We start from the raw sequence: 19820 nt of genomic DNA on the forward strand, positions 1-19820 counted from the left end.
GAAGAATAAAATTGGAAATTGACTTCCCCGTTTCAAGGTTAATATGGAGAAACTGTGGTTCACATGTTGTGATTTCTATAAATCTTTGATGAAAAGATTATGTTCTTCATCTACAAGATCTACACTAATATATATTATAAAGAGGTAAAGTTTGTAAGATTTGATGTAGGAGGTAATCTCCAAATCGGATGAGTCGATTTCAAAAATTGTTTCAACAATATTTAAAATGAAACTTCAGAGTGAGCATAGACTGTACAAAATTCTGTTAAGAGCATTTAACGGTGGTTAAAGCACAGGAATCATCATCTCGTGCACCTAAGACGTTAGAGTCGTAAAAGATAACTTGGTAGACAACGGATAGAAGTCAAATTATGTAACAAAATATAAGTTTCATATGCCAAATTGGGACGGTTGCTGTATTAAATTAGTGTATCAAGACCACCTACTGTACTGACATCTCAAGCTAAAATCATTGTAAACAGTATCAAAGTATTTGTCAAATAAGTTAACAATTTGATCACCAGCGCCAGTAGACATCCTCATGGTGTAGTGTGTCGGAAAACATTTGGTATTACGATTGTAAATGCTATCCACCACCATCAGCGGGTACCAACGTGCAAATTTGGACGGGCTCAGGTACTATGAAAAAAATTAAATACTTTGCATATAATCAAACAATATGCATTTATGAAAACGTTTTTTAAAATAATTTTTGATACTTCTAGAACTGTATTCTGTTAATTTTTATGATTTATTGTTTATATAATTGGGGATTCAGTTTAAGTATTACCGCGTTGTATGTTTATGGTACTACAGTTCAACGACTGCCGTGTGTGCATTTAAAATAAGTTATTAATAGATTTTCACTTACCAAAAAAAGCCAAATATTTGTTAATAGAAGCTGGTTCTTCTTGTCCTACGATAAAACAATAAAAGGGGAAAATTCTTGCCTACAAAATTATTTATGTAAATAAAACAAATGATTCTTCATTAGAGTTGGTTGAAGATCACCTTGCTACCCCGTAATTAAGGTATTAAACCTTTGTTCCAAAATCTAATCTAATTATGGCTGATGTTCTCGGTTGATGTACAGATATAACTTGGCATGTATAAATCGTAATGATGCTTTAAATGAATTTACTTTGTAGGCAAGCATTTGTAGTTGTTCACATGACAAGGCATGCACGAATAACACTGCTCGGCCGGACCAGCATAATTTATTCATTTACATTCTGGATGTTTTAGATTGTAATCCCGAAAAACATGTTTCACAAATGCTGCTCTATTACATATGTGCCACAATAAGCAGAAAATATGTTACATCTCCGTTCTAGAACAATGTTGTAATTCTATAGAAGCTAATTGACACAAAAATGTGAAAATGAAGAGATCATGATGATATTTTTCAGTGGCGGTTGGACCATTAATTCTAATTTAATTCAGTCCAAATGAGTATAGCTAAATGGTTCTTCTTTACCTTATATGATAGCGGATGCAGACGGGCCATAGGGAGTTTAGGAGTAAGAAGTTCCTCCTGATAGGAGGAGGTGTGGAAACAAGAGGAAAAGAAAAAATCCATTTTTTAGGTTATTCCATAAAATTTTGTTATTTCTAATACACAATTCGTATCCTGCGGTACGAGTAGGAGACGATGCAGGAGCGGGAAGTTTCTGCATCTCTACAAACTGGAGGAGGGGGGGCGTGTTTCTCCACCATTCCTTCCCGTGTCCATTGCTATGTCTTAGGTAATTGAAGTCATTGAAGTGTTACAAACAAAGATAATAGACACGCTTATCCCACTAGAGTTCGTGTTTAAAATGTTAGCAAAAAAGGAAAAATTTTTCGTATTTTGTTAAAACTAAAAAACCCAAGCATAGAAAGATACATTTTAATCTAGTAGAAAAATATTTAGGAGATTACTTTAGTTGCCTATTGTGTTCAAACTTGTTGGCTGTAGCTGTAGCAGTACGTAAACGTGTTGTCGCCGTCAGCGGATCGATTAATGCTTGACCAACATGAGGGTGCAAGATAATTACGTAAACGCAATGAAGAAGTTGGTAAATCGCCACCTACAGACTAAACGTTTATCTAACTATAGCGGCTTTAATGTGTGAAAATCAACAACACACTGCTATTTTTAATCACAAGAAATCGATTAGACGTAATATTGTTTAAGGGGTCGCTGAAAGTGTGACGCCGGGTTGGGAGGGGTCTAAAAAGGTGGAATTCTGATGGCACATTCTATAGACAACCCCTTATTGTTCATAAGTAGTTTTAGTTTATTATGTTGCATTTCCAGCAGATTTTTCTTAAGAAACTATCAAATTAAATTAAATATATAAAAAAATTGTCAAGGCGAAATCTTTTTATCCCGCAACGTTTCGTGTTTTATTAACACTTCATCCGGCGCTCATAAAATAAATGACCTCGACATAGTTATGAAAATTAATGTTACGAATATATTAATATTAATCTTCTTAAAGTAATGTAATAATAAAATTAAAATTACGCTACACAGATACAAATTTATAAATGTTAAAATGTAATACTAACTATTACGCTTGAACATATGACAAATGCTTTTTCTTATAGAATAATTTTCAAACTGTTACTCGATAGGTATACCAATATTAAAAACCGAAACTTTAGCACAAGATTTAATGTGACAACAAAATCTTCCATAAAATAACTGGAAGTGGTCTGTATTCTGTCGAAACTGCTAGACGCGGATCGCGATTTCGATCTTTTTGGATCTCATCAGCGCGTCGCAGGCAGCTCCGATAGAACACAGACCAACTTTTATCTGCTGTCTTAACAGTGCGTTTTAGAAAATACTGCAAATGGCGCAGTACACGCCATCTGTAGCACGATGCTACATATTGGGATTACGTATGCTCCAACAAGATCCACTTGTGTGGATATCTACTTGCTGAAAACGAATCCCGGCGTAGCCAACCCCAACGTGAAAGGCACGTTAGCTTAATCGAATAAAATAATTGGAAGTGGTCTGTATTTTGTCGAAACTGCCAGACGCGGATCGCGATTTCGATCTTTCTGGATCTCATCAGCGCGTCGCAGGCAGCTCCGATAGAACACAGACAACTTTTACCTTCTGTCTTAACAGTGCGTTTTAGAAAATACTACAAATGGCGCAGTGAACGCCATATTGGAGCATACGTAATCCTAAAATGTAGCATCGTGCTACAGATGGTGTTTACTGCGCCATTTGTAGTATTTTCTAAAACGCACTGTTAAGACAGCAGGTAAAAGTTGGTCTGTGTTCTATCGGAGCTGCCTGCGACGCGCTGATGAGATCCAGAAAGATCGAAATCGCGATCCGCGTCTGGCAGTTTCGACAGAATACAGACCACTTCCAATTATTTTATTCGATTAAGCTAATGTACCTTTCACGTTGAGGTTGGCTACGCCGGGATTCGTTTTCAGCAAGTAGATTTCCACACAAGTGGACCTTGTTGGAGCATACGTAATCCTAAAATGTAGCATCGTGCTACAGATGGCGTTTACTGCGCCATTTATAGTATTTTCTAAAATATTCCATGTTTGTTAACTTTGTAAAAGCTTCATATTAGCAGTAATTTGAAACTGTTAGTCTATGGGTAGGTACAGTTACTATAAAAAAAATATTCAGAAGGACATTGCAAATTTCCATCAGACATGAAAAGATTTTATGGGTGGTTTCTATAAATACTAACTTTTTAAGATCATTTTATTCTGTTACTCGATCAGCCACGTTTTTTGCAGTCAGCTCTTGAACTATAAGCGAACTTTAAAAATCTTTTGAACAAAGAGTAACAACCCACAAAAGTTTTAAATTGCATTTATTGGATTCATATTACTTTACTATTTGTATGAAAAGTTGGCTGAAGGTATTTGTAAGAATTTTCCAATACCACTTCGTATTTTTCTAGAGTCAATGCCTCCCTTTGATGATTGCGTGTAATAGAATAATAGAATAACCCCCTATGTTCGGTTTTCAGCTCGCTACTAGTGTACATGTGGATTTACGTATGTATATTAGTCATAAAAATTGCTTCACGCAAAAATAATGATCGATTTTTGGTTTTACGATCACATAAAAAATTAAAGTTGATGCGTACGGAATACCTTTATGTGATACTTATTGTTTATTGCGACCAGAATAACAATTTGAATCCGGGGAAAGTTTACAAAGCTGAAGCGAAATTGTCGGTAATTTTTGAAATAATAGTCCATTAAAATGTTAAAGCTGAGAGGTTGGAATATTGGAATCAATACCGGCGATGAGACAGGAGAGGGCAACTAACTTGGATTAAAATGCAATACTTAACAGAAAATAATGCTGAAGAAAGTGATAACTGAACTATAAACTAGAGATACAGAGAAAATAAAAGTTAAAACCAGATTACAAATTTAATTGTCCATTCAAAAGTTTAAAATGGCTAGAAGTTACTACTAACTAATACACCTCTGTTGCGTATAATAATATAATAATAATAATAACACACAAAGAATACCTAAATAAGTTATAAAACATTATACCATTAGTAAAAACTGTAGCGTTTGTACTAATACCAAAATTTTATGACTTAGGTTTTCCGTATGATAGGTATTATTATTTTCCTGGTCTTCTCAGTTTTCACTGGTTAATTTTTATTATTATTAATACTTTATTAACGAAATTGATTTCTGGCTTGGTTTTTGGTGAAACATATTTAATATAATGGAGATCTAGATGGTAGTTACAAAGTCTAGCTTACAAGTTTTGAATGAGCAGTTAAAGCCATAGTGGGATTTTAGTCTTTTGACTTTATTGTTATTTATAACATTTTGCGTATTTTCTGATTTATTTTGAATACTTTTTATAATAATAAAAAACTTTTTAAAGTTTACGGGAAAATTTTAGATTGCAATGTATGTTAAGTAAGATACGCATATCTGAAATTGAAACACTTAATTTGATACCAAATTTCTAAATTTGATATGTTCGTGAATTCATTTTGATGCTTTGTATGCTATGCTGAGATTTCGTTACTTTTTCAAACCTACTTCTAATATTCACTGCCGTTAATAAAGAAAACTGTTCTGCTCAGAACAAATTATTACTGATTGTTTTGCTTGCTTTCCATTTATCTGCGGTTGTACACTATTAGTTATCTATAGAATTTAAATTTTGAAGAAATGAAAGTAAAACTTCGTTTGACTCCGAAGTTTTAGATTGATTGTTACTGTTTGGAATTATAACCCCACGCAATCTTAGATATAATACACTGAATCTTTACTTGTACATATACTCCTTTTTTGTTCCGTGGTTAGGGTCCAAATTGAAATAATTTTTGAAGAAAAAGGCAAATTATTTATTAATACATCTGACAGCATTTCCACTAAATAAATGGCGTTGCTATTAAACTTTCTACTTATACACCAGAGAATTCAACAAATTTACAAATTTTTGTTTACTTCTACATAGAATTTGAATACGTTTTCATCAATTAATGCATATATTTATTTAGCACACATAAACATAATATCATATGTTAGTAATTTTGCACATTACTAATGCCATCCCGAGGGAAATTTTGGTAGTTCCCGAGGACCATTGGGGACGACAGCGGCGATCGGACCAGGGGGTATTCGCGTGTAAGCCATTAAACACAAAGCGTCAAATAGTAGTTGTACACCTTGTATATTGGTTGTTTGTTGAAATAAAGTACCAATTGTTAACAAAATGATGCATAATGTCTATACGGTACTTTTGCTTATATTATTTTTTGACCATAACAAATTGAAAATGAAATAATAATCTTACAACTCGTTTCACACATCAGAAGTAAAACTTCTTCTGTAGCAGATTCCAGCTAAGTTAAGTATCGGCATTAGCAATTTTCGAAGATCTTGTTTGACATAACGTTAACTTTACGTTTTTGCCTTTGTTATGTCACACGCAAAAAATGCAGAACTTAGTTTTCATCCACGTCTATTTGAAAATATCCTTTTCTCTGAAACTAACCGAACTCTCACAATGTTTTGAGCAAAGCGTAGCAGCCTTAAAAAGTTTTAAATTGCATTTATTACTTTATAATTTATGTATATAAAAAGATGGCTGAAGGTATTTCTACGAATTGCATGTAATAGAATATCCCTTGTTCGGTTCTCGACTCACCGTTAGTGTATGCTAGTTAGATTGTCTTTTTCTTCATTTTGGAGACCTTGCGGTACCATTGGTGACATTCTACACTATACAAGTTTTCTTGTTTTGGGTAATAAGAAGGAAAACTTATAAAATACCACAAATACCGCGGTAAATGCCATCTACAGTACAATGCTATTTTTAGTGGAATTCATTATGCTCAACAAGGTCCATTTAAATAGGTGGATATCTACTTGCTGAACTGAATCCACGGCGTAGCTCACCACTACGTGATAGGCACGTTACCAAAATCGAACTAGGAAATTTGAAGTGGTCAGTATTCTGTCGAAACTGCCAGACGCGGATCGCGATTTCAATCGTTTTGGATCTCATCAGCGCGTCGTAGACAGTTTTGACAGAATACTGACCACTTCGAATTTATTTGTTCGATTTTGGTAACGTACCTATCACGTAGTGGTGAGCTACGCCGTGGATTCAGTTCAGCAAGTAGATATCCTATCCTATTTAAATGAATTCCACTAAATTTAGCATTGTACTACAGATGACATTTACCGCGCCATTTGTGGTATTTTATAAAACGCGCTGTTAAGAGAGCAGGTAAGAATTGGTCAGGGAAAGTTGACCAAACATATGAGTATAAACCAAATGTTCAGCGAACATAGAATTCACACATTTCATTGTCGGCATTTTTTATTTTTGCCTCATGAGCAAAAATAAATAATGTGGTGAATACGAAGATAATGATAATGAATCTTCAGTTTGGAGTTCAGTAAGTAGAAAACGATACGCAGCCTTTGATGTTCATTGTCTGTGAATATGAAAAAGCCGACTCATATAAGTATGCTTCCGGCTCATGCTTCGTTTGACGAAATTGAATAGTACCTATATATTTCCTGTTGACATAATTTGCAGTACCTAATTTTCAAAATTTCTGGCTTTTTAGATTAGATCAATTTGTCAAGTTACGTATAATTTAATTTTTAATACGAAATTCTGTCTGAAACTTTTACTCAAATATGCTTTATGTTTAAATAATTTTTAAAATGATAACGAAGACACAATTTTACATTTTTAATCATTTCAAATCCAATATTGGCCTTCAGGCTCATTTTTAATTTCTGGGAGGCATTGCTCCTCGTTATGATTGTAATATCAATGTTTTAGTAAAAGATCGATCATGTTTGGAAAATGACTCATATTGATTTGTTTAAAATCTTTTGTTAGCATAATGGATTTGGTTTTGTATGCATTGATGTCGTAAATCACATATTGATTTGTTTTTCTCTATAATTCTAAATTTAAGTCACTTAATTTCAATGTAAAATGTGTAAGAAACGCTAAACCTCTCAATCATGTGAATATCATTTAAATTTGCACGTTTTTTATCTTGTTCATTGCGAAAAATTGAAGATACTCTCTTATTGACAAGTCGATCGCGATCGATTTGTTGACTTTCCTACTATAGGGGTATCTGTAGTATTAAGTCTATCCTCTATTGGGCACATTTATCTGTCAAATATTGCACACCAGCAGGCACCCTCTTAAGCTTACCTTTCAGTTAGAAACCCTGGGCAGGTTGACCGAATTACAACAGATATAATTTAATTGCTGTTATTATAACTACATCAAAACCTTGTTTGTAGAAAAAGGAAACAAGTCGTAATCATGTTTTTTTGTTTCAATGTCGTCCAGTTGGACACTATTAGATGTCCAATTGAGTTACGCCCATGTTTTCACCGTGTCACTGTATACCATACATGGTCAATGGCCATATATGATTTTTTTATTTACGGATTGTATCAAAGCAATATCTAGATTATTACAGGTTTTCTAAGCAATGACTAGTAGATAAAATGTTTCGGAAATTTATCATCCGAGATGTAGGAGACCAAATCCGTAAAACTAAATGAAAAATTATTACTTCCGGTCGATTTGTGAGTATTTGAGTTTAAAAAATTTAGTGACTTTTTCTTGTTTTGAATTTTCAAATTAGTCCACCTGGTTACATCTTTTATAAAAGCTGCCTCGGCACGTACCAACAGTCCATAGTCAAAAGATGCCGATACATAAGGGGATTCAGAAGTACACGCGCTGTAGAGTAAAAACATGCTTATCGGTTCTAGATATCATGAGTTTAATGTTTGGAACAGAGGTTTGAAATTTTGTAGTAAGATAGATAAAGCTTTGTTCTAAAGCCTGTCGAAGGCCAGTTTTTAATTTTTTAATTTCTATTGAAAATACGTGTCCTACAAGAAGCATTAACTTTAAGCACTTGTAAAAGCTATTAATGGACATATTAGTGAAAACTAAAAACGTGCCGAGTTAGTGTGAACCTTTGTCTATTACCATACAAAAAATCAGATATTTATCTCGCAACGTTAAATCACAATGTTTAGAATAGAAACCCATATTTTCGGAAAAATTCGCAGTAATCACGAGCGGTCTGTTGCGGTCAATCCTCTTAATAAATGGCACCGAATCCTTTTCTGTTTACCGATTGCATCCGCGAATAATGAAATATTTAGCCGCGAATACAGGAACTGGGTTGCAATTTTTTCACCCGCGAATAATGAAACTGTGAATAAGGAACTTTTACTGTACTAGATTTTAACACTCAATATGTAAAATAAGAAAGAAAGAAAGAAAGAAGGGATCTACAAGAATGACCTCAGAGTAAGTGTTCTTTATTCTAGAGGTGTTTCAAGTACCTTGTATTATATTTTATTCGCTAAAAGGTCAATTTATGCGTTGGAGGAAGGGCAAGTTCTCGAATTTTCGTAACTGTCACAACTATTGGTACTATTTTCTTTAAAAGTCATGACAAGCTCGCATGTATGATAGAAAATTTCAGCATTTAAAATTTAAAGTAACTGTTGTATCGGTAAATAGAAAAATTTGTGCTTATGACAATGATTAAAAAATACATAAGTATCAGATTAAAAGAGTAAGACCAAGACTTAACACGCAAGACCAAGACCAAGACTAAAAGTATTTAAGTAAGGTCAAGACTAAAGTCAAAATTGGAACAGTCTTGGCCTTGGTTTCGCTTTGCTCATCAATAATTTTTAAGTTGAAGATGTAACTTAATTTGAATACGAAGCCTTCTAATTTTATAAGGAAGTGCAATATATCACCTATTAAAGTCGTTAGTGTCAAAGCCATTAATTTTGTAACACTGTTTGAAGGTATTATAAAAATTTATCTCTAATGTTTTGAATATTCGCTTGCATTTTTCAGCTCCCAATAGCTCCTACGCGTAAACAGTAATTAGATAGGTAGTTAGTCGCCCGACAGAGTCGTTGCTGAATTATGCTTGACATTAATCATTTCCCTTGTAATTACGTCAATCTTATTACTACCATTTTAGAAGTATTAAGCCTCTGAGGCAAAATCATTTCTAAAACTAAGTTAATATTCACTCAATCAGTGCAGCCCTCACACGGAAACAAAATTAGCAACCCTCACGAGTAAAGTCATCAATCTTATCTGAGAGTATATCTATACGTTCTATGCTGTGCGCAAAACGTATTAATAGTGTACTAAATATCTCATTACCTAATTTTTCCATAAAATTTTAATTTGAATTTGTTTTCTAGACATACCTAAGTTCTTTTATGTGATTAATATGACTATCCTGGAGACAGAAAATGGTATTAAAGGAGAATACTTAGCTCCTAGTACAGTGGTTCCTAACCCTTTTAATACTGTTACTCCTGTGATCTATTAGGAAAACTGATTGATGAGGGTATTGGCATTTTTAAAGCTACGTTAGCTAGAGCAGGATATTTGGCACCAGATTTTCGCCAAAATGTGCTAAAATTATAATTTTGAAATTCTACTCCGCAAGTAGTATCCTAGATATTCTACTTTGGCCGCTACATCTTCATTTTTAATAATGTTATCATCCGTAGTAAATCATCTTAATATCCAAGAACTGGACTGACGATTATCCATATCCGGAAAATGTTGTTTCACTGAGTTTATTGTTGCAGATAAATGCCGAAACACAGAAGTTTTCAATGTGATCTTGTTTGGTTCGATATTCATAACATCGACACATCTATAATTTTATATTTTTACTATCTAGCTATATTTTATCACATTAGGTCTTAATTATTAGATTCTTTGTTACCCCCACAGAATTATTGATTTACTCCGCGGGGGTAATTACCCCCAGGTTCGGAATCACTGTCCTAGTAGTATCAGAATCTTATACTTTTCTCTTGTCTAAAATACTTTTCTCTTGTCTAAAATTTGAAGGTACTACTGATATGAATTATCCCGATAAAAATAATAGATACTGTAATCATAAAGAGAGTTTTAATTTTGTATATTTGTCTTAATAAATGAAATCCATGTATATCGTTGATATCGCTCGCCAGTAACGACATTTTTTATAAAGAAGAATTTGAAAATTAATATACATTTATAATTTGTAAATTAGAATGGGTTTTGTGATCAGTAATACTTTTTTTAAAAATGAAATACATGTAATTTACATATTTCATATAAAACACCTCGTGTTAAATTACTCCTTTGTACTCCACAATGCAGGGTTGTGGATTTACTAAAATACGATAGCTGAGTCGGATAATATTGCTATACTTATTTTCCCTGAAATACCTTAGTAAACGTGTTTACTATGCTCATATCTGCATACCAGCTGAATCTATCCAAATGTCGCAACAAAATTAGGAACTTCCCTTCTGTTTGAAGGCGTTAAGGGCATAGTTACCATCTACGCATATGAGAATTTTAATAAATTGATACTAAATAGGAATATCAGTATTATAATAATTTTGATGTGCGCACATTGACGAACATTTTGTTTATATAGATTACCTGTGTGATAAATAATAAATGATAAATTTAATTTACATCAAATTGTACTTGATTTATAGCAATCCAATCCCTTTTCTATTGAATCGTTTCTCAATTGAAAAGTACTTGATTTTGAGAATTTATCATGTATTCAGTTTTAGAATTTTATTATTAATTAAAACAAGACTATAAGAAAATAGGTTCTCTTGGTGGTAGTGAATGTAATATCTTCCAGAAATGGAATTCTAAAGGATCGGGGTTAATCTCAAAAAATATAAATAGAAAAGACGTTTTACATGCCAGCTTTCAAAAAAGTTTTGCTAAGTATAAGGGAAGACGGAAATATCAATGGAACTACTCCTGAAATAAATTGAATGTCAACGTTCCGATCATTTGAGTGACTCTTTTAGAACATGGTAATTGGCCTCGCCATGAAGATTACTATTGAAGCGATTTTTATCAAGCACTCTACCAGTTCAGATGAAATTGAGGCATAGCTTATACTTATCACAGAATTTCCGTAACTTTCAACATCCGTACCTATACCCTTTCTATAAGTTTCGTAACACTGGTTACCTCTTGTCAAAAATAATTAATATACTTCAATAACAGTCAAAATAAGCATAACATGAAAACTGGAAATAAATGAACAGGCGGGGTTTTATGAACTATTATGAGCGAAGGTTCTTCTAATTTTGGCAATAATTTCGTGAAACATCTCTCAAAATTTTCGGAATTCACACTGTCATAGTAATCTAAATTTTTTGACTTTGTCAAAAAAATTAGGCCGGCTTCAGGTATGAAACCGCCTTCACTTCCCGCATTGAAGACCATCATCATCATAAGGTCGTCAGTCCTAAGGCTGATTGGACATGCACCTCCACTCTTTCCTATTCTGAGCTAATCTTCGCATTTCCTTAAAATTAGAACACCCCATATTCTTAACTATTTGTGAACAGTAATTTACTCTAGGTCTTCCTCTACTCCTCTTAACTCCTGTTTCTGCCTCTAATATCTGACTAGCCCTTCGTGCCTGAGAAGGTGTCCTACCAATCTACCTCGCCTACTTCTTATCGACTTCCACAAAATCCGCTGTTCATCTGTTTTTTCTAATACCTCTTCATTTCAAAACCTTCTCTATCCACGGTATCCTCATCATTCGCCTGTAACACCATATTTCCAACGCTGTTAACTTTTTCTTTTCTACCGTCCATGTTTCGCACCCGTATAGCGCCGATCTCCAAACTTTAACAATCTTTTGCAAATTTCTAAATTAACCATTCTTAAGCATAGAAGTGACTTTTTTTATTGAAGGCTACTCGACCTTGTGCTAGGTAGGTATACGGGTTAGTAGATTTATTGTTCCAATAATAAATAATGGAGTAAAAGATTTACAATATTAATTTTATAATCCAAAACCGACAAAATTAAACTGAAGCGACCATACCCCTGACAGCCGCAAATCAATTGCAATAGTAATGCAATAATATATGTTTCTTGCTCATGTAAAGGGTTATGAGATTTCTAAAAAGCTCTGACGAAGCTTTTCTTATTTTTTAATGTTTGTGATGGAACAAGGTAAACTGCTTGTGCAGCAGGCGTAGTCAATGTCCGGTACAACGCGTACCCCCACCGTACTGTTTTTGACCCCCAGGGGATTCGCGTACCACATTTCAGAAAACACATGCCTAAAATGTTATATTTAGCATTAAAAATTCTACAAAAAAGAGCTGAATATTTTACAAAAGTGTTAGTAGGTATTAGCTTTTTTACAATTAATTTGAATGTGTTTATACGATAGACGTTAAAAATGTTTCCATAAATATTTAGTAGCCCTTACTTCACGTTTTACTATCTATAATTATTGTTTATCAGACTACAAAAAATGCTATGAGTTAGTTGCTACCCCCCAGTCACACGTCGACTGATACTATCATGTATGTTGGAAATGAAATATTTAAAGTCATTAAAAAAATGTAGATAACACAAACCATTTAAATTTATACGGTGCAATATTTAGTTAAACTTTATATTATATCATGAATTCATCTACCATTTTTCAGAAAGTAGTCTTACTGAAGAATATATTCAGTTCATTGTATATTCCAATCGAAAGTACTTACAACAAGTTCTTACAGCAATTAATAGTTTTTAAACCACGATAACAAAAATTTTACTGGTACGGCCGATTGGTTACGAAGGGTAGATAGGCAATGTGTAGACGACAACTTAACATGGCACTACCAACCCCTCGAGGGATCTATACGTCCAGAGCCATACAACGTAGAACAAAACGGTACCTCTTGTGACAATAAAATTGCGATATGTTGACTTCAATTAATTTCGAAAGACCAGTAAAGCGGTACCGTTTCTTCTACAAATAATATTCACATACAAAAGTATAATTCACTTACCAAATTTAACCATGCATTGGTAGTAAGGATCTGGTTCTTTTCGTCCTAAAACAAATCAGTATTTTAGAATATTTAGTATATTCCATGACGGCAAGTTATTTGAGTGTTAATTAAAAATATTTACTGTTTATTATTGTATTAATTTTTGTAAACGTATCGTATGTAACGTCAATTTCAGTTTTTTTCTTTCTTATTTTAACAAGCGAAAGATATAAAATTTCGTAGGCTTCCTTGGGTATTGTTTACTGTAAAACTCAGGATCCTGGGTTTGTACCGCGTCAAAATGTCTATTATTAACGTTTTTCTAGATTAAATAAAGATCATCAGTGAAAAGCCGAATAAACCTGAAGATGTCCCGTGCGATTAAGGATCAAACCACTATAATAGAAAACTTGACGTAGAACAAACTCCTCAGAATTCGAAGTCTATGTAAAAGGTGTATTGTAAATATAATAATGGTTTTGATTATTATTATAAAGCAGGTGGGTAAAATCTAAGGGGGAGTGACTAAATTTCATGAGTAATAATAAGTAAAAGAAAACATACCAATAACATCTTCTACAAATCAGATATTGAAACTCCTTTATATAGACTTCACAATGAGTTCGTAGCTGTATTTAAATGACTGTTTTAAGGCCGACAGTGAGTATCTGGATAAGGAGAATACTTATTTGTCAAATGGGAAGATATGAAATGCTAAAAAAGGCTATCCAATTGAAGCTACAATTCTTCGAAGTTATTTTGAACTCCTTTTAAAGTCACAATTTATATTCACAATTTGTATTTAGCACATTCACTCATTTTGTGTCTTAGAGAATAGTTCAGTTCTACTAAGAAAAAAAAGTTCCATTAACCACAGAAGATTACGCATAATCAAATGCCTTAGTCTTCTGTGTAATAAATGTTTCAATAAAATTTGATATTAACAACCTTGGTTGATACCCACACAACGATGTACTACGTAAAACCACTCACAAGTTATCAAATTGATCGAACCTAAGTCTAATCACTAACCATTACTAAAATTAAGTACTATAGATAATTTACTTAGAAGATCGTAGATTTATAGCAGGTAATCATCAAATAGGAAATTCGAATATGTAATTGTTATAGGAGATCTGTTCAAAAAGTATCGCAAATTTTGAATTTCCGGGAGTTATATATATTCCATTTTCAATTTTTTTGTAGCGTTATGCTGGTACTCATGTCTTCGGCCTTGTTGAATGTTCAGTTAATTTTTGACAGCTGCCTTGCTTGCACGTGTTTCGGCTCGTCTTCGATGTTTCCCTATTCCAAAAAATGGATCAAAGAATCTGTATCAAACTTTGTGTGACAAACAAAATTAAGTGCACGGACGCATTCCCAATGTTGACTGTGGCGTATGGTAAAGCTACTTTGGACCGAAGCAACGTTTATTGGTGGTACAAAATTTTCTGAGGGCCGAGAAGATATGAACGACGAAGAGCATGTAGGACGCCCGAGTACGTCAACAACATTGATGAAGTGAAGAAAATAGTATTTGCCAATCGTCCAATCACAGTCAGAGAAGTTGCTGTGGACCTAAACATATCGATTGGCTCCTGCCAATCGATTTTTACCAATGATTTGGGTATGAGACGAGTCGCCGCGAAACTCGTACCAAAATTGCTCAATTTCTACCAAAAACAGCATCACATTAACATTGCTAACGAGCTGTCCGCGACGATCCAAATTTGCTCCAGAGGGTCATAACTAGTGACGAATCATAGTCAAAACCGAAAAAAAGCGCGCGAACGTAGGTTGAAAATGAAGGTCTTGCTTACAGTTTTCTTCGATTGCAGGGCAGTGGTGTACCTTGAATTCTTGTCACAGGATAGAATGGTCAATAAGGATTATTACCTAAGAGTATGGATTTGTGGAAGAAGAAAAAATGGCTTTTGCACCATGATAACGCCCAAGCTTACACATCGTTGTTTGTGTACGAATTTTTGGTCAAAAACAACACATTAATAATGCCGCAGCCACCATATTCCCCACATTTGGCCCCCTTTGACTTTTTCTTGTTCCCGAAACTTCAGAGGCCCATGAAACGACGACGATACGCTACGATTGAGGAGATAAAGACGGCACCAAAGGAGAAACTGAAGAAGGTCACAAAATGCGATTTTTTAAAGTACTTAGAAGATTGGAAAAAACGTTGGAACAATATCTGGTGCCCATATTCGTTTTGTAAAACTTCGTGAGTGTTGTCTTTCCTACCGTAATCATATGATCTTAAGCAGCCTAACGACAGCATTCTTCGGACTATAAATTTATTATTAGGAACGCAATTAGTAAAACTATAATAAACAAACATTGAAAAGAAAAGTTGACTGGTAGCATTTGACCAAGAGTTACACTTGCATATATGATGAAAATATGCCTACGACATATATTACAAGAAAATTCTATTCGTTACTTTATAGCTTTTGTTGTGTTGATGTAATTCGTAATCTAATTCAGTAAAGCTTTCAATTCTTCTTAGAAACAATAAAATCCTCAAATATAGACCGACGGATTATCTGTTATACCCGACTAAAGCTCTTAATTCACTTTTTATCGAACAACTAACATCAAATGATGAACTTTTCATCTACCATCATTTTTAAAATAATCTGGAGGTTTAAGTCAGACATAGCATTATCAACAATTTTTTTATCGGTATAAAATGATACAGTTTAGGCAATTCGGTCGTAATCAGTTTAATGATTTTCATTAAACAACGTTGACTGGTACGTACTGAACTGCATGGATCTCTTTTATTATATTTCCGTGTTGCTATATTTTTCAATGGTAACACGAGTTCTGCTGTTATTAGGTATGCATATCAAATTCAACTGTTTTTGGTGACATTGAAATATTTAGAGCAATCTGATTGAGTGGATTTTAAACAAGAATTTTACCACAATAACCTAGTAAGTGAACCAAATCGTATCATTAAAATGAGTCGCTGAATAGGTTTAATTGAACTGAATAATTAACCACCTCCCAATCGCCATAAAATATTTGCTGCATCATTGATTTTCTCCGCGGTTCGAAAATTTGATTACTTGTTGCAATTTGCAATTATCGAGGATTATATCCGATACAAACTTGACACTGTTATTGATAACCATTTCAAGGTTTCGAATTTGAGCACTATTCCAATAAAAATCCCAGGGTTAGCAGACAATAATAAATAATAGCTAAGGCATGCTGATAAATACACCATACAATTTTTTGCAGCACTTCTTTGTCTATTGAAATATGTAATTCTATGTTTTCGTAAATTCGTGTAATTCGTCATAATTTAAAAAGAAGTATTGAAATTATGCAGAATATTGGAATTTAGAATATAGGTGAATTGAATAAATTGAAAATGTCGGTTCTTCTTCATTTCAGGTGGCATTTGATGAACGGGAAAATTTACCTAAAGAAAGAAAAAGCTAAGGTTTTCACGGCCGGCGTTATCTAAAGAGGACTCATTATTCGGGCTCGATGATTCTCCGATGAGTCTACCGATGGAGTCGTTTGTTCAATGAGTAGCACATTTTTATATCACAGTTCACGTAGTGTATATGTGTGACTACGTAGATTCAACTGCAGTACGACTTTAGGTTCTAGTAGTTAACAGTTACGTTGTTTACATATCATTTAGTTACTTTTCTGAATTGAAAGATCCATTCAGCACTTTTGGTAGTAAAGCACATCTACTCTTTTGTATCCTAAGTCAATCTAAACATTTCACATCCCTATTTGTGAAGAGTAAGACCTAGCAAGGTCTACCTCTGCTTGTCTTTACTCCTGTTCCTGTTTCTAATATGTTTCTAAGAAGCCCTTCATGATTCCCTGTCATTCTATCCCTTCTTTTCCTTACTGCCTGCCATTGCGCTCTTAGTTTTCCTGATGGTCTTCGCCTTTTTTACCTTTTGTATGCATGGTATTTCCATCACCCGTCTGTATACCCACATCCACGTTCCGAAGCTATACGGGGCCGTGTTTCAAACATATAACTTTAACAATGTTTTCCGAATTCCTGAATTAGCTTTTCGTGAATATAGAAGTGATTTCTTTTTGTTGAAACCAACTCGACCGTGTCTTATCCTTTGTTTTATCTCCACAGCTCCTTCCGCCCTGAGTTATACGACTTCCTAATGTCAGCGACTTCTTCTAACTTCCCGTCTTCTATTTTTATATCGACTCATTCCCTTAATTACTTTTACTTCCTTTACGAGACCTAAGCTACTCTTTTCATTTATATTCTTGACAAATACTATTTTTCCGTAGACGAAATTGTAGCAATATTCCATCCGCTACCCGTACGAGAAATTCGAAGAACTCTTACTTTGAAAATACAAGTTTTAAACCTTTTTCAACATTACTTGCTTCTGACATTGGAACATTTTCATTTTCTCTGAGAAATAGCACATAATATCATTTGAAATCTCCGTACTGCAAACTATGCAAATATTTTTATAAATATTGTTACGTGCATGAAGCCAGGTACGATCGATGCTTCCTACCTCCGGCAATATCTTCTTTTATTCGTTTCTAGAGAACGATGAGAAGTATCTGAAAGACACTACAAACGTGTAGGAACCTGCTCATAAATATATAGAATAAAAGACTTGTGAACTAAATTGTTTTGCAACAGTTCGTAATAACAATGAAAAGATATATATACATGGCGTCCAAATAAGAAAAGTCATTTAATTCTTTATGGATTTCTTGCAGATATAAAATTAATCAAGAAAGTAGAAACTTCTTCCAATTTCCTTTCTAATTGTAAGAAAAGAATGATTCCACTTGTCATAAAATTGATAGCTAGCAGTGATATGACTTTGAACTGTAGGTGTCATTTGTAGGTATATACTTCCTTAAAGAAGTACGGACGAAAAGCATTATCATTGTGAATAAGCCAGTGAAATTTAGGAACTAGCGAGTGGTTCAATTTAAGAAACTATAATCTTACTTAAAATTTTCACCTTTAAATATTGCTGTTGTAAATATCAGAAACCTAAAATATGTGTTAAGACGATAGACAATATCTTGTATAAAATGCACTTAGATGAAACACAACAACAAAAATACCCACCAGAAGAAAAATACAGCTTAGAGAAACTAAGAGTAAAATTACACCGGTTAACACAAAAATATGACATGTATGATTCTAAAACTAATACAAATTCTACTAATTGGAGCCACCGTTCTGCTGCTAAATAACATATTATTAGTTACAATTATTAGTCAAGAGAGGCCAAAATACGGTCCAAATTAAGGAGCTTTCCTCTGTATGTGAATATATCAAACTAACAGGCATATCTACATTCAGAAACATGTCTCTGTCAGAAGCCAACATCTAAAGTTTTCATGTAACTGCGAAACTGCGACGAAGTTACTCACGTTTACATTCATTTGTGGATAACCTTCTAATTTGTCAAATATGTGACGTTATGAAATATTCAGGATAATCTCTATAACATTGGTTCCAAATTCCTTTTTTTTTTTTCGAATACGGAACCGATTGTAGTTCCTAAGTTTAAACTTACAAGTCTTCCAAAGGCAAAAATTACAACTGGTTCTCAGTTTTGGGAAGATTTTCACTTACCACGTCGATAATTTGCTGAAGCGTTAGGCCGAATCTGACTTCCAGAGCTTCTGACTCATTCGCGACGGGCCTTTCCAATACGTTGTATGGTGCCAATAAGTTATTTAGTAGTCTCTTTTCATGTGGACCTTGTTGTGTACCTGGAACAAGAATGAACATACAACATTGAAAGCTAGGTACTTATATAATAAGCAAGTAAGTTCTCCAATGAAAAAGAGGGTTTTGAAAACTTCGGATTAGTTTTGAAGTGAATATCCAACTGAGTAATTTATTTGAAGGTAGGTATTTCAAAATTGCATTAGAAACCTAAAAATCTAGAGCTATGACTTTATAAGCTTGAGGAAGTTTTTAGAAATACTAATCTAAATTTAAAAATCCTTTAGCTTTGTTTTACATTGATCAGTTTTTGAATTCCCATAAACCCAAGCCCATTTTATACTATACTATACTTTAAATTTAAAATAAAACTACTAAATATTACAGAAAGATATGAGAGCGAGGTAAGCCGTCAGCTACTTGAATATTCATATAAAATACAACAGCGGACGCCAGAGAACGAGACAATCTTGTATTTATGAGACAATAGAATTTAAATACATCTGTAACTCTCGACAATCAAGAATGCTTTTAATTGAACAAAAAAATGTAGTGTCGTCGGCACAGAAAAGTGTCTTAGAATGTCTAATACATGATCGTAATTCATTAGTACAAGTATGGAAGAGGAGTGGTCCAAGGTGACTACCCTGGCAAACTCCGTATGATGCATTTGTTTCTCGAGAAGAACTGTTGTTAAAACTATTTCTAAAGAACCTATTTATTGAATAAAACTCTA

The 19820-nt window shown here is 33.7% G+C and overlaps 1 protein-coding gene across 1 annotated transcript in view; it reads right to left on the minus strand.

Annotated features, from left to right (window-relative positions):
* The window catches only part of LOC108742305 (neuronal acetylcholine receptor subunit alpha-7-like), an 87578-nt gene that overhangs the window by 33541 nt on the left and 34217 nt on the right, over positions 1-19820 (minus strand). Inside the window, exons 2-3 of the mRNA XM_018477474.1 lie at positions 18989-19128; positions 13384-13428 (exon numbers count right to left, since the gene is read on the minus strand). Coding sequence (XP_018332976.1) covers positions 13384-13428; positions 18989-19128 — 185 coding nt within the window. The remainder of the gene's footprint in view (positions 1-13383; positions 13429-18988; positions 19129-19820) is intronic.

Source organism: Agrilus planipennis, unplaced genomic scaffold (assembly GCF_000699045.2).
Source record: "Agrilus planipennis isolate EAB-ADULT unplaced genomic scaffold, Apla_2.0 scaffold280, whole genome shotgun sequence".
NCBI classification, from domain to species: domain Eukaryota; kingdom Metazoa; phylum Arthropoda; class Insecta; order Coleoptera; family Buprestidae; genus Agrilus; species Agrilus planipennis.